The sequence below is a fragment of the Patella vulgata genome, chromosome 7 (genome assembly GCF_932274485.2).
Source record: "Patella vulgata chromosome 7, xgPatVulg1.2, whole genome shotgun sequence".
Lineage (NCBI taxonomy): Eukaryota > Metazoa > Mollusca > Gastropoda > Patellidae > Patella > Patella vulgata.
Genome location: NC_065885.2, coordinates 3,770,451 through 3,786,947, shown reverse-complemented (window position 1 = coordinate 3,786,947; position 16,497 = coordinate 3,770,451). Strand labels below are relative to the sequence as shown.

The 16,497-nt window shown below is 40.2% G+C and overlaps 2 protein-coding genes across 9 annotated transcripts in view; both read right to left on the bottom strand.

Moving 5' to 3' along the window:
• Window positions 1-8,406: 8,406 nt before the first annotated feature.
• On the bottom strand, window positions 8,407-9,609 carry LOC126827142 (proteasome subunit beta type-5). The gene has a single exon (XM_050556377.2). It carries the CDS (start codon window positions 9,370-9,372, stop codon window positions 8,530-8,532), a length of 843 nt encoding a protein of 280 aa, XP_050412334.1. The 5' UTR covers window positions 9,373-9,609; the 3' UTR covers window positions 8,407-8,529.
• Window positions 9,610-13,347: 3,738 nt separating this feature from the next.
• The window catches only part of LOC126827127 (beta,beta-carotene 15,15'-dioxygenase), a 46,646-nt gene continuing 43,496 nt past the window's right edge, over window positions 13,348-16,497 (bottom strand). For all 8 annotated transcript variants that reach the window (XM_050556347.1, XM_050556340.2, XM_050556343.2 and 5 more), the window contains exons 9-11: window positions 15,468-15,574; window positions 14,908-15,025; window positions 13,348-14,301 (exon numbers count right to left, since the gene is read on the bottom strand). In XM_050556347.1, the coding sequence (XP_050412304.1) occupies window positions 14,147-14,301; window positions 14,908-15,025; window positions 15,468-15,574 (380 nt within the window). In that variant the 3' untranslated portion in view covers window positions 13,348-14,146. The remainder of the gene's footprint in view (window positions 14,302-14,907; window positions 15,026-15,467; window positions 15,575-16,497) is intronic.

Here is a 16,497-nt window from a genome sequence, read left to right as displayed (position 1 = left end):
GCTTGGAAGACTCGACTCTTGCTCTGCCCCCAGAAATATTTGGAAAATAATTTTGCGTCTGAGGACAGGAACTATGAAGATGACGGAAAATTTCAATTTTGAATCTGAATTTGCATATTGGCTTATTATGATATTTTGATATGAACATTATAAAAATTTAAAGGAAGGAATACGACTTTAGCGTACCTATACTATTCAAAAAAAGTAGGGGATATTTGATTTTTAAGTGTTATTAAAGTCACCTAATGAAACTGACGAAGAAACAAATGACAAAATGAAATGAAGTTCACATTCATCGATTTATTCCAAATGATCGTTAGACTAAGTAAGGCACAGACTGACCATTATAAGGGTAAAATGACACCCGGGGTCAAACAGCAAAGTTACCACAGCATCACAACCAAGTCAGTAACGGGTAAATCCTCCTCTGTTTGCCGAACAAGCATTGATCCGACGTGGCATACTCCTAATGAGACGTCTAAGGTCATTTTGGTCCAGATTGTCCCATTCCTGTTGCAACGCAGCAGCAAGTTCTTGGACATTGGCAGGACGTTGTTGACGTTGACGTAACCTCTGTCCAAGCATGTCCCAGACATGCTCGATGGGGGAGAGGTCGGGACTCAGTGCTGGCCAAGGTAATGTGGTGATGTTCTGTTGTTGGAGGTAACCTGTAACGATCCTGGCCCTGTGACATCTTGCGTTGTCATCCTGGAAGATGAAACGGCGGCCATGACGTCGTGCGAACGGCACAACATGGACTGCCAAGATGTTGTCCCGGTAGTACTGGCCTGTAACACGCCCTGCAACAACATGTAAAGCCGTTCTTCCAGCAACAGTGATGCCTCCCCACACCATAACAGAACCACCCCCAAATCGATCATGTCTGATGACGTTAACGTCTTGGAAGCGCTCGTTTCGACGACGCCACACCCTCCTACGTCTGTCCAAAAAATCAACAGTGAACCTTGACTCATCTGAAAACATCACATTGCTCCAGCGTCGATTATCCCAGTGTTGACGATCCCTACACCAACGACGTCTTGCCTGAATGTGATGATCTCTCAAACAAGGGATCACGCGAGGATGTCGGGCGCGAAGGTGACCCCTATGCAGTCGATTCCGAATCGTCTGGCCACTCACTCTCACACCAGTGTCTGTTTGAAGACGAGCGCTGATCTGATTTGCTGTGATGACACGATTTCTCAAGGCCAAGGTACGGATAAATCGATCCTGGGCTTGAGTTGTCGCCCTGAGCGTGGTCTGTCCTGTACAGATTGTGTAACACGGTATCTGGACCATAGCCTGCTTATGACAGACTGAGAAACATTCATCGTCCGCGCCACAACCGCCTGTGTTGTGCCGATCTGTAGCATGCCAAGGGCACGTAACCTTTCATTTTGGGTAAGCCGACGCATATCAAAATTTGTTTTCTGGTCACTAAAACAATTAAACTGATGTTTCCACCCTGGAATTCAATGCCACAATGACTGTACCATTCAAAGTCAGAGTCGTGCAAATCTTGGGTTGGACCCCCATGATGATCCCAAGCATCACCTGCATTCCATGCGGTAGCTATTGGTGCGTTTGGGCGTCACACGTAACTGGAAATATTTCTTCTGTTAGGTTCTATAGTGACTTGTTTCGTAGTCATTTGCATATTTTAGTATTATGCCCCCAAAATCAAATATCTCCTACTTTTTTTGAATAGTATATAATAATTTATGAGAAAAACGAAAAGTTCGGAATCGGGATAAAGTGGGACTTGTTTGAATTGTGAAGATTATCACGCCTGGTGCGGGCTTGAATCAATCTCATCCCCATCTTGAATTTGACCTGGAAAATTTCCCGCAATCTCCATTTGGCTTTCTTATGGTAGATTTTGTTGTGGGCGGCCCATCGATCTCGGCATTATGGGCGCCCCTCCGGGATGAGGCACCACGCCAATCATGCCGTTTTGGGCGCCCCAATGGTTAAGTCGTGGGCGCCAAACCAATCACACTCGTCGTTATGCATTGTGTGCGGCCCGACAATCATATATTGTCATTATGTCGTTATGGTCGCCCCTCCGGGGTAAGGAACGCCACAGATCACGCCGTTTTGGGCGCCCCATTAATCAAGTCGTGGTATTAATTGCGGTAACCGCCCCCACCTCCCCCCCAATCAAGAATTACTTCCGCCAACCCAGCTATAGGGTGGGGGGGGGGGGCAATTCCGATTATTAGAATAAAAAACTATTCAGTGACTTGGGAGCATACAAATTGTAGTATGTACCACGCGTATACCACTAGATCGCGATTGTTTTATGCAAAAGGTCAAAAGAGCTAACTACCAACCCTACGATATGCTGCATTACAGACTCCAGAATCCGACATCACCTCTGTGGAATGGCTGGAAAGTAGTGAATAGGAATTGTTTGTCGATATGATACACACCGGGTGAACTATGTCTATGTATTAAAACACCTGCTCAGTCGATATCTCCCAAAAGGACAATACTGATCATTCCGGTAGTTGATTCAAAATACTCAGACTCGTTGCACATATTTTCTTTCTGAGATTTGAGAGTCATACTGCGGAATTCATTATTATATGTAGCATTATAGTGTATTATGATAGCTGAAATATAGGCAGGATAACATTCGTGGATGCCCCCCACACCCAGAGGCGTAGCCGTGAAATATATATGGGAGGGGGGGGGGGCGCAACCCTAAATCCTAACCCTAACCCATTTTTTAAAACCCCTAAAAAATATAAACAAACACCATGTGGCCATGCTACATGCAGGGGCAGCTTGAAAGAGAAATTGGTGTTGAAATACTTAAAAGTCAAAATGTTCCGTTATAAAAGTTGGCAATAGGTTCTGAATTTAGCTGCAGTCCATCATGAGTTTTGGGAGAATCAAGAAGTCCACAATGTCAGAATATGTCCATTCACAGTGCCAATTTCGGCGGCGTGCAGAGGTTTGATTATCATTATTAGTAGTATTATTATTGTTGTTCGATTTATAATAGCGCTTCATTACACGTTTGAAACTTTTTTTTTGAAAATATGTTTTCAAGTTAGTCTTAAAGCTTTGGATGGAAGAGGACTCTCGAAGAGTTTTTGGAAGATCATCCCATATTTTAGCTGTTCTGACGGAGAAAGCATATTCACCAGAACGTTTATTATATTTAGGAATCCTCAAAATGCTACGATCACCTGAAGAACGAAGGTTTGATCGCCGGGGAGTATAGGAATCAGTGTCAGTTTAAACACATTCACAAAAGCTTTAAATTAAATCCTCGCCCAAACTGGAAGCCAATGGAGTTTCTGTAACTTGTGTTTTAGTTATATGAGACGTGCAGCATTGTTTTGCGCTATTTGTAGTCTGTTTAAAGTTGATTCTGGTGCTCCTGATAGAAGGGAATTTGCATAGTCCATATGCGATGTTACTAATGCTCTAACAACGCTCTGGCAAGCTTCAGTATTAAGATTAGAGCGTATTCTCGGAGTATTTGAAGATGCATTTTCCGTATGATAATATAGTGTGGTATGACATGTCATCAAAACAGCTCCCGTAGGATTTTTATGCTAAAATTGATTTTTTTTTGTTGTTTGGGGTTGATTGGGGACCAAGCTATCCAAAAATGTTGGGGTTCAAATTTTCCGACCCCTTGTCCCCTCTGGGAGGGGCAATTTTAAAATCGGGACCCCTCTGAACGAGAACATGGCTATCTCAGCCAATAATGATTGGATTTTCATGATCTGAAGTCCATTATCGTGTTTTTTTCATCATGCCGATCCATTCTATGATATTAGAGATTGGAAGTAGTTTTCATTGACTTCCGGTGGAGAATACCAATTTCCGGTGCCAAACTCGGATTGATTTCAGCCAATAATCTTTGGATTTTCATGATCTGAAGTTTATTCTGGGTTTTTTTTTCATCATGCCGACATCTATGATACACTTAAAGCGAATGGAAGTTGTTTCTGTTGACTTCCGGTGGGAAATACCCAGAATGAATTTCAGATCATGAAAATCCAAAGATTATTGTCTGAAATCAATCAGAGTTTGACACCGGAAATTGGTATTTCCCACCGGAAGTCAACAGAAACAACTTCCATGCAAGATCTTGGAGGTTCTCAATGATGAGAACCCTGTGTGGTGTAGCCTTTGCTGTACCAAACAGTCTAGGATATGCCGTTGAAGGAGCAAAGGCTCAACCAGTGTCATATGCTAGCCTGGTTGATACAACACAGACTACACCACACAGGGTTCTCATCATTGAGAACCTCCAAGATCTTGCATCCGTAGCTGAGAGTTACTGGCGGGAAGCACGTGTTTGGTCACGTGACGCCGATGCCTACTCTTCTGGGGTCGTCTCGGTATTCGCAGTCTTATCAGATTTGTAACCGAGAAGGCCGCAAAACACAGAGATCTAGAGATAGATGTGATCGAGCGAGTGCGTGTCACTGGAAGTCATAATTAGTCTCAAGGTCTGATTGGACTTCGCAGCTTCTCTGGTGTTGACTGGAGAGGTAAACTTGTGGGCATCACAAAGAAAGCAAGGGCTGGTGCATCCATGAAGCTTGATGAAGATGACCCTGTTATCATCTGTTTCAAGAAATTTGGAGAAGGGTGACTTGCCTTCGCTGGTCAAGGAATTGGAGAGATTTGCCTGCCAAGTCTACTCTTCATCTGTTCCATTAAACCTACCGGCACTTAGATGACAATTGTTCAGTTCAGAAAATTTGGGAGAGAGAGAGATGCTTCCACTGACTCGTATTGCATTGTCGCCCCGTATCACAGGAACAAAGTACACCCCAATACCCGACAAGTCGTACCTAACCCGATCCCTGAACCTTCCTGCCATTTAACGACAGCGGCTGGCAGTTGGGCAAGGGCATTTATGTTCCTGTGCCCAATCTTGATCTGCCTGTCCGTCGTGCTGTAATTGAACTCACAAAATGTGGTAGTAAAACAGGCTGCTAAAGATGGTCTACCTTGTACATCTTTCTGCACGTGTTTTGATAGGGACCGTACCAATACGATTAGTGGTGTGCAGGAGGACGAGGACGATGAATAACTGATGTATTTATTTCAAAGATAGGATCTTTTTGTTTCGTTTCTGGCTTGTTAAGATTCTTTTTGTTTTTGATATTAAACTTGTTTACTTGTAACAAATGTGTGTCTTGAATCTCAGGACAGAAAATTCCAGTCACCCAAAAGTGACCATATCCACAAAAAGTGGTAGGCTGAAACACCGGAAATTGGTATTCCCCACCGGAATTCAATGAAAACTTCTCCCATTTGCATTAGGGCTATCATGATGACAAAACCCCAGGATGAACTTCAGATTATGAAAATCCAACCATTGTTGACAGAGATTGCCATGGACTCGGTCAGAGGGGTCCGGATTTCAAAAAGGCCCCTACCAGAGGGGTCAAGGGTCGAAAAATTGGAACCCTAGAATGAGGTCCGCATATAAACAAATCCCAGAGTGAACTTCAGATCATGAAAATCCAAAGATTATCGGCTGAAATCAATCAAAGTTTGACACCGGAAATTGGTATTCCCCACCGTATTCAATGAAAACTATTTGTAATCGCTTTAAGTTTAGCATAGATGGGATCGGCATGATGAAAAAAACACGAGAATGAACTTCAGAAAATCCAACCATTATTGGCGGAGATAGCCATGTCCTCATTCATAGGGAGCCCGATTTGAAAAATGACCCTCCCATTGGGATCAAGGTGTCAGAAAATTTGAACCCCAACATTTTTGGATAGCTTGGTCCAACATCAACCCAAAACAGCAAAAAAAAATAATTTTAGCATACAAATCGTACGGGTTGGCATCAGGCCCGTAGCCAGCTTGCTGGCGCAGGGGGGCAGCCCCGGCGGTAGGGGGGTCCGGGTCTCTCTTGCCGGGGGTACGGGGGTCTCCCCCCCGGAAAATTTTGAAAATTGAGTAGCTGTAAACGAGTTTCTAAGCATAGAAATCGACAATTATATGTTCTAAGAACGAACTATTCTGAGTGTTTTTCAAGAAATATATTCAAATCATACATAGGTAATTTATAAATATGGTCGACAACTTTTTGTCAGGGGGGGGCAAGATTATTTCCAGGGGGGGGGGGGGGCGAACCCCCCCAGCCCCCCCCCCCCCCCCCTTGGCTACTGGCCTGGTTGGCATGTCATACCACACTAATAGTGATTTGGGGAACTGCGGACATAAATTCATCAGTCACATTTTTTAGCCTGCTACTTGGGAGATATAGAGCAATCACCGATCTGAATGGAATCCACTTTAAATAATTTACTGGAGTGTGATTTTGATATGACAGGGTGATTATATTTGTCCCCACTGCCAATCCAATACCGAATAGGGCATACTACTGAGAAATGTGAGAAAAGTAACATTTCATATAATTATGTAAAATGGGATAAGAAATAAACCCTTTACAACAAAGGTAACAGCAATAATTTCAAATTTCAACAAACTTAATCTTGATTTCACTCTTTGACTGGATTCCGCCAGGTCACTCTGGGCCCTGGGTCAAAAGATTCAGGTACTATTTGATTGGATTCCGTCAGGATCCATGACAAGGCACTTCGGGCCCTGGGTCAGGTAAGGTCATTTTGGCGTATATCTGGGTTAGTGCTCATTGATAAGGCCAGCTGAATTTTTCGTCATAGGTCACGATATGTCAACAGAGCTAGCGATAATCCCAACCCTAACTATAACCCTAGCCCCGATGCTTACCCAAATCCTAACCTACAATCTCGCCCCCGTACCTTATTTACATCTCTGCAATCTTGACAAAAATTGAGCTGGCCTTAACAAATAGATTTAGTCGTATATCTGGGTTTAATTGGAGGTCACTTTGCTAAAACACACTGGTCGAGAAAAGGTCCACAATTTGCAAAAATATTGAAAAAAATTGAGATTTTTAGCCGTTAATGAAACGAAAACGAAAGTAAAAATTTGGCTTTCAGTTTCGTTTTTAATGATCAAATACCAGTTAGCCTACCTAGAACGACCGATACCCTGGTACATAATCACTGCCAGCAGAGCATGACACTCCCACCTACCATCTTTGTGGCGTTCTACAAGCCCCTATTACCTACCGGGACCAGGATACCCTGACGGTGACGAGATCCTCAAACGGAACGGTCAGGAAGGGGCCCACGACACCAAGACCCAGGAAGCTGGCTTTTCCTAAAATTGGGGACTGACAGAATATACGATTCTTATCCTACCCACGCCACTTGGTACACACATTCAAAAAAGTCTTTTTCTTCCTTGTCCATCCGTCTATCACACTATTTGGGGCACAATGACTTTCCTTGGTGTAGGTGTTTATTAGGTGAATGCTGTTATGGAGTTTGAAGATGAACATTTTCTGCTTTGGGTAAGCAGAGATAAGCAATGGGGGAAATTTTGCCAGGACAGCCATACTAGATCTACTCTTAAATTGAATTCCAACTGCCAAGGGATCATTTACGTGCACGCCAATGTATACATGAGACATCAGTTTTTCGTACCATCTAAACAACTAGACAGCTGTCCTTGTCAGTCCCTCCCATCCTGCATCACTGACAAGGGAAAACCACCCTGGAAAATCCTGATTAACTTTTTCAGCCAACACTGTGATCGAACCCGCGAACACCAGCCTGGCGATGCAGCATCTGACTCATTTAGCCACCATGGCTCCCCACCATCTTAGAACATTCTACTTTATTAGAAGGAGAGTTACTGTGTGCCAAATTGCTTATCGCTCTGCTTACCTCGAGCACAAAATGCTCATTATCGAACTTAGTCAAGGTATGATGTAATGAAACTCTACTCCCAAGTTTCATCATGTTGCGTACAAGGAGTGGCCATTTTGTCATGCAGTTTCCGTCCAACTTTCACAAAATTCAAACTCAACCGTCAATAGGGTGTCACAGTGATATATTCCCAATTTTTTTTAAAAATCGGATAAAAGTCCGATAAGCATGAATATCAGAAGTAACTGAGAACTTTGGGTATTTAACATACATGTACATTTTAAGTTTCATCAAAAACCGGATAACAATTAGGACCTCTGGAGTGCCACATGACAAAACCAATATCGAACGGAACCAAGATCCTTGGGATATAAACCTATATTTCAGGCAAACTTGGATAAAAATTGTGACCTGTAGAGTGACCACAAACAAAACCTACAATCAGGGGCCGTAATCCATCATTTAATTTACATGTCCGATACATGCCAATATTGAAAGGAACCAAAATCTTTGGGATATAAACCTATATTTCAAGCAAACTTGGATAAAAAATTGTGACCTGTAGAGTGACCACAAACAAACGTGAACGGACGTCATGACGGACAGGAACGACGACAATATACGTGTCCACCTGAAAAGGTAAAAAATCAACCACTTTACTTCATTATGATATACACCACATCATATTTTATTCTTGAGTAGACAAGATACAAGTTTAAGTGAATTATTCAATGAATGCCAGAATATGACAGTATGATTATGAATTTACAAGACAGGCTTATTTTTCTCTAGATTTTTCTTCTTGAAATTGGTAATGGAGTTCTTTAACATCAGTTTGTGAAACTTTGATCCAACCAGATTCTTTCATATGGTACAGGTTAACAACGCCACCACTGTAAGCATCTCGATGAGTAGCATGGTAAATAGCTCTTTTTCCTAGGTCATAGGCTTCTTCAACTGACAGGTCCCAAGCATAGCCACTATCCAAAACACCATATGCATATGTCGATCCTGAACCAACAGAAAAAATGTTATTAGTCAGTCTTTCGCCATCACTGTCGACGTAGTATAACCCTGGACCTTTTTTATCCCATCCAACTATCATTGTGCCCATTGATAGACCCATTCCTTTATAATTGTACACGGTATTCGCTAATAACTTTGAAGCAGCCGCCACTGAAATTCTCTCTTTATTTCTTAATTCATGCAATCTGCATTCTTTAGCAAGATGTCTTTCCCAGAATGAGCAATCCGCTGCACCGCCGGCCATGGTTCCTAACAGGTATGGGTTGATCTCGATGACTTTTTTCACTGTCTGAGAAGCTATGTAAGGTCCTGCTGTTGCTCTTGAGTCAACAGCCACAATCACTCCATGGTCGAATTTGAAGGCTAAAGTAGTAGTACCATGATCAAAATGGATCTTTACATTGGAATCTTTATCGGTCAAGTTTTTCTGGTTCGATAAAATATCAATGTCCCTGGGGGTGACAAAATTTTCGCTGCCATGTATTGCTTCATTGAAGAAAGCCGAATCCTGGCTATTTAATAGATTACAGTTTTCTCGAAGAGATGAATTCAGCTTAGTCATGTTCTGCAATCCACAAATCGAACCGAGAGCCATGTTTGTTGTATTCGGTGAATGCAAATTTTTTCTCTGTCCGGTACTGGTTTTTCCGGAACGAAAAAAATGTGTGACTAAAAAGTTGTAATCCGTAGCCAAAATCCAAGCACCAAAAACATTTAATCCTGAACAAAATGCGTATTAGCGACGGATAAACACTGGAATTGTCTTATAAACATCCGAATTCCGTAATGTCTCGAAAGTTTGATACCATGAGTTGCGCATGCGCGAGAGAAATCATCCGGTTGTGAATAATGACGTCTGTAATATTAATAAACATCATGCTCATGAACTAACTGTATGGCCACAGATCACCAATGATTTCCCCATTGACTTTAATGTTAATTCCCGTCTCTTAGACCGGCTCTAACGTTTTCCCAAATTTTCGTTGGGTAGAAGGCTTTCTACCACAGATGGAGCAATGAATATGTGGCAACCTCTTGCTCAAATTTCAAAAGCATGTGTATGATGATGAGGTTCATCATGGAAAATTTGAGATACACAAACTGGAAGAAGATATAACTAAACATGCAACTTTCCGCCCTACATTTCAACCTAATCAGGGAGCCACAGTGGCTAAGTGTGTAAGATGCTAGTTTTCCAGCCTGGAATTCGCAGGTTCGATCCCTGTGATGGCTGAGAAAGTTCATCAGAATTTTTCGGTGTGGTTTCCCCTTGTCAGTGGTGCAGGATGGAGGGCCTGACGAGGACAATTGTCTAGTCATTTGGATGGGATGAAAAACCAAGGTCCCATATATACATTGGCGTGCACGGAAAAGATCTCTTGACAGATGGAATTCGATATAAGAGTAGGCCGTAGCGCTGCTTTCCGGTCAAAATTTCCCTCATAGCCCTACTGTATGGCAGATACCCGTCTTCATTAGCCCAGTCGGAGAACAGTGGGATAATAAAATATTTTGATGAGCCTCTTTTTAATCCATCTAAATCCAACCAATTTTTTTGATTTCAAAATTAAATGTTAAATAATCATGTTGGTAGGGCTATTATAGCCTATTTTAAGGTGGAGAGGGAGGGTTTTAGGGTCATTTCGGGACTAACATATGGTTCAATATTATTTCAATAATTCACTTGCGCGTAGGGGTCTTTAGCAGTCGGAGGACCTGGAGAAAACACACGGCACTTGACTCAATGACAGACCTCTCAATCCTTGGTGCACCATCTTCAATAGAATGCTTGATCTTGCTTTAACTACGTACATCTTTTCAAGGCCGTCAGGTAATACCCAACATATTTCAGCACTAATTTCGATTGGGTACAAGCCCAACTTGTGAGCCTATCAGATTCCTCGATCTTCGCGAATACCAAGTCTCGAGCTTTCAAGCTAAAATGTCTACCTGTGTCAAGGTTTCCGCGGAGGTCGCGATGTCACAACCTCTGACTGAACACATTTCTGCTCACGTGTCTGTAGATAACATAGCTATAAGTTCGGGAATTGTGAAATCAACAAGCAACGGCCAGATGTTGTGAAACTCGCAGTCGTTGCTTCAGGAACATGGGGGAGTCCATGCTTTCCATTCAGCCATCCAACCCCCCACGGCTCACTTGGATTAAACATACATTATGCAAGAGCTAAATCTGCCTATTGCAAGTCTTTCTTTATGCCTTAAATGTTATATAAACTATTAATTAGAGTTAGACATTTATTAACATAACAAGAACATAATCAAGTCTGCATGCCATCGGAGAAGCCCAATTTTAAGTAGATTAGAACAGTTGAGCCATTTAATGACTTAATTAAATCTGAAAGCCTCAAACAACCAGTACGGTGGTTACAATAAATGCACAGAAATCCAAACGTTTTTTTGTTGTGATATATTTTATTAAATGTTGAAAGTTAAAAAATACAGTAATAACAAAATTATTATTCAAAAGTATGTCGAAAGCTTAAAAAATATAGTAACTAACGAAATTATAAAATCATTGGTGCAGGACAGAGGGCCTGACATGACAGCTGTCTAGTTGTTTGTATGGGACAAAAAACCAAGGTCCTGTGTATACATTGATGTGCACGTAAAAGATCCCCTGGCAGTTGGAATTCGATATAAGAGTAGGCTATAGTGCTGCAGTCTGGGCAAAATGACCTCATAGCACACTGTAAATGGCCTATGCCCGTCTTCATTAGCCCAGTATAGGAGCAGAACTGTAGGACGATGAACCCCATTTCACTCCATTTCATGTCCAGTTCATTGGCTATTAGGCTAGGCCATATTAGTTGTAAACAAACTTCATTAAAGATGTTGTTAGAGCTGAGGCCAAACTCTTGTAATTTTTGGTTCATCAGGGTGTAAATAAATAGACAGCCTCCCGAATCCCCAACAATGTTTTGATTAAAATTTCAACAGCTAAATCGTCCGGGCAGTCAACAAGAGTTGTCGCAAATTTTTACTTTTGTCGGTAATGAAACATTTATAATACACTAAAATCTGATTAAGAGTAACAACTCATTAAGTTATTATCAGAAAATCATTAGAATTTGTTTGGCCCATAGGCTTCTTTATGTGATGACCTTAATATAAATTTAAATTCAATAGGATATTAACTTAAGCCTCAAGAACATCCACAAGATTTTTCAAAGTGATCAAGGGCGTAACTCAGGCAGTAATTATCAGAAATCGGTGAAAATCAGTAGGCTTCTTTGTCTCTTGACCGTTAACACTGTGTATAAATTTAAAGTCAATCAGATATTAACTGTAGCCTTTAGAGCGTCCACAAGATTTTTCAAAGTAATCAAGGGCCATTGAAAATCAACACACTTCTTAGTCTGATGACCTTAAATACTGTGTATAAATTTAAAGTCAATGGGCGTCCTCGCTAAAGATAAAGGGACATAATCTATAGGCGATGCGGTCCCACATGACCTTATTGTTTACCTTATAGCACAGTTTTCCTGTGCATTCATTACGAACTGGTGTGTTGACAAACGTTAGTTTTTGTCGTTAATATGGAATTTAATACCGATACGGTTCTCTTACCATCGATAAGGTCACATGGAACCGATTTCTTACTAGCGACACCTTGGGTGGAATTCCTTCAGCGAGGATGCCCATAGGATATTAACGTGAGCCTCTAGAGCGTCCACAAGATTTTTCAAAGTAATCAAGGGCGTATAAAAATCATGTTTTTAGCTTGTGGACACACTAGAGGTCACAATTTTGATGAAACTTGAAATATATCGCCCATAACTACAAAAAATCTCTATCCATCTCTTGCAAAATGTGACTGTATCTTGCCTGGCATCCGCTGGTTTTCAGTAATTTGAGTTGATCTTCTATCATATATAGAGGGGTTGGATGTCATTGAGTCGACTGGTGTGGTTTCGCATATACGTGACAAGGAGTAGGGTCGCCTGTCCAACCTCGTGGGTTTTCTCCGGGTCCCCCGGTTTCCTCCCACTGCTAAAGACCCCTATGCGCAAGCGAATTATTGAAATAAAATTAAACCATATGTTAGTCCCGAAATGACCTGGTTTGTGTCGAGTGGACGTTAAACCCCATCTCTCTCTCTCTCTCTCTCTCTCTCTCATATATAATAAAGTAACCTGACAAACAGGGGCCCGTTTCACAAAATTTTAACTAAGATAAAATCCAAATTTTAGTAATTTGATTGGATAATATTAGACTGATTGTAGTGCTTAGCCAATCAAAATTGAAGTGTCTACTAAAATTTGGATTTTATCTTTAGTTAAAATTTCGTGAAACAGGACCCTAGTCATTTTAAAATACTTTAAAATTATTATATTAAAGTCTCTGAACATCATTTCAAGGATGGATCTTCCAAACTATAATATTGTAAAAGTTGAACCCTTATGGCAATATCAGTCGAATATTGTTCCTTCAGTATTTACAAAGACATGATGAATTTTTAGACGGATATAAACCTAAACACGCTAGCGCCACCTTTAATCACTTTAATATGATTGAATTTTGTTTTCTTAATTAAATGTTTTAAAACAAATCAATTTAAACGCCATTTTATTATTATTGTTTTGCAACATATTTATAGTGCGGCCTTTCATATAACATGTTCAGGGGCACTTTACAAAGTGACAATGTAATCATAAATAAACAACAAGATTATGGACATGTTAACAGTTGCATACACAGTCAGTTAAAAGCTTGATTAAATAAATGTGTTTTAAGTTGTTTTTTAAAAGAATATATGGAGGAGTGTTATACGTGGATGTTTAAATTCTCAGACTTCAGAATTTACTCAACTTTCAATCACTGTTTATGAGAAATATCTTTGATTCAGAAACACAAAACTTTGCACATAGTTTCTTATTAATGTATTTGATACACTAAAACAACAAAAGTTTTATAAAGGGCTATATAAGGCGAACAATTTTTAGTTAATTCTTAAGTCTGAGAACGTTTTGTGAACTCAAGGCCAGGTATTCTCTCTCTTTAAATATCTTTAAAAAATATTAACAAAAGCTTCAGGGCAAGATTCACATTTATCAATAAATTTACCGTTGTGACTATATTTGAACCTTTCAGCACTTTGACTAAGAGAAACCACCTTTACTAGGGCACCGTTTATTAGAGCAATCCAAAGTTTGAAGACAATCCATTAAGAATTGCGCCCTATAGGGGACCCACAGTCACACATACATACACACAGATAGCGGCGACAACATAATTATGTCCACTTTATGAATGTGGACCTTGGACGTATATAAATGATGCTGGAGAACGATTTTTTTTGCTTGTATTTACTAACTACATAGGTTTGAAGTATGAAGTAACCATGGAAACTACATGGGTTTGAAGAAACCATGAAAAGTTAATGTCATGATTTCTTTTGCTGGTAAAGTAGCACGAGCTAATTCTGTCATGGTTTCTGCATCCAGAATAAGTAAATAGGATTCTGTTCCAGGTTTGTTGGCGATGATTGGGGTCAGTAGAACACCTGAAAATAAAATTTTACAATTGTATTACTACTAATCCTTCAGAAGCGTTTAGTAACTGGATAGAAAGCTGTGTTTAACATCCCACTATTCTGCTCTGACTGGGCTAATGAAGAATGTGTGCTAGGAGGGAAATTTTGGACTTTTGAATGACAATCAGTGACAATCTATCCAATAGTATTGAGTTGATTAGAGGGAGGTAACTCTGCACCATGATCGTCAACCTCATATTATCTCCCCTTAGACCACAACCTTTCAAAATATATGAAATGAAATGGGGTTTAAGTTTAACATCCTACTGTTCTGCTCCGATTGGGCTAATGAAGATGGGCATACGCCATAGGGTCTGTTATTGAGTCAAGTGGTGTGGTTTTGATTCCCAGCATGTACGTGATAAGGAGTATGGTCATTTCTCTAAACTCTTGGGTTTTCTCTGGGTTCTCCGATTTCCACCAAGGAAATTATTGAAATAAAATTGAACTATATAAATTAGTCCTGAAGTTTGTGTTGAGTTGATGTTAAAATATCTCTCTTTCTCTCTCTCAATGAAATTGACAATTTGATTTATGGCCCCTAACCAAAGACGAGTCACCATTTTGAACCCTTACCTTCATCTTCTCTAGTTGAACCAGGTTTTGGTAAAAATATTGGTTCTCCTGGTAGATGGTTCACATCAATATCCGTACATTCAATAAATTTTCTTGTTTTTAAATCAACCTTCAATATCTAAAAATAACAAATTTTAATAAAAAAATCATTAGTAATTGTAGTTCTGAAGAAGTACAATCTACGAAACCAAGCTGGACACCATGGAATTAAATGAAATGGGGTTTAACGTCCTACTGTTCTGCTCCGAACTGGGCTAATGAAGACGGGCATACTCCATACAGTGTGCTATGAGAGAAATTTTGCTCGGACAGCAGCACTACGGCCTACTCTTATATCGAATTCCAACTGTCAAGGGATCTTTTACATGCATGGCAATGTTTACAAGGGACCTTGGTTTTTAATACCATCCGACTAGACGACTGTCCCTATCAGGCCCTCCGTCCTGCAAAGCCGGACACCATATTTTGCAAAGCCGCACACCATATTTTAGCTATAAATATATTCAATTCTACTGAACCGATTTTTCTTGTGAATTTTAAACAAGTACAAATATTCTTACTCTGTTTTTCTTGGTTAATATGGGGGAGGCATAGATATATCGATATTTCTTTCCATTGTATGTTTTATAATTTATCTGTGGTAACTCCATTATAATCCCATCTGAATCTGATAAATAACAATAATAATGATAATAACAACAATAATAACAACAAAACAACAAAAATAATAATAATTTATCCGAGCTAACTCCATTACAATCCTATCTTATTCTGGTAAATAATAACAGTAACAAAAACTACCACATCAACAACAATAAGTTATCAGTGCTAACTCCATCACAATCCCATCCGAATCTGATAAATAATAACAACAATAATAACAACAGCAATGACAACAACAACAATTTATGTGGTAACTCCATCACAATCCCATCTGAATCTGATAAATAATAATAATAATGATAAAAATAACAACAACAATAATAATAATAACAACAACAATCCCATCTGATTCAGATAAATAATAATAATACAGCCTACTTTTCTGAACCAACTGGGCTATTGAAAACAGAAATATGCCATGCAGTGAGAGACATTTTGCCTGGACAGCAAATTAATTCCTATTATTCATTTACATGCCTGTCAATGTGTACACAGGACCTCAGTTTTTTTTTTGTCCCATCCAAGTGACTAGACCCTGTTCCTTGCCAGGCTCATTCCCTTTCATTCTATTTCCTTTTTCAAAAGGGGGTTTTAGGTGGCTGAATGGTTAATTATTCCTTGCGTGTACGTGACAAGGAGTAGGGTTACTTGCCCTACCTCGTGGGTATTCACCAGGTTCTCCGGTCTCCTCCCACTGTTAAAGACCCCTATCCGCAAGCGATTTAGTGAAATAAAATTGAACCATGTGTTAGTCCCAAAACGACCTAGTCTCTCTCTTTTTTTTTGTTGACTAGTAATAAGTATTCTTTTAAAAGACTGTATCATACGGTCTGTCATTGAGTCAACTTGTGTGGTTTCGATTCCCCTGTTGTACGTAACACGGATTAGGCTCACGGATTAGTTTCCTCCCACTGCTAAAGCCCCCTA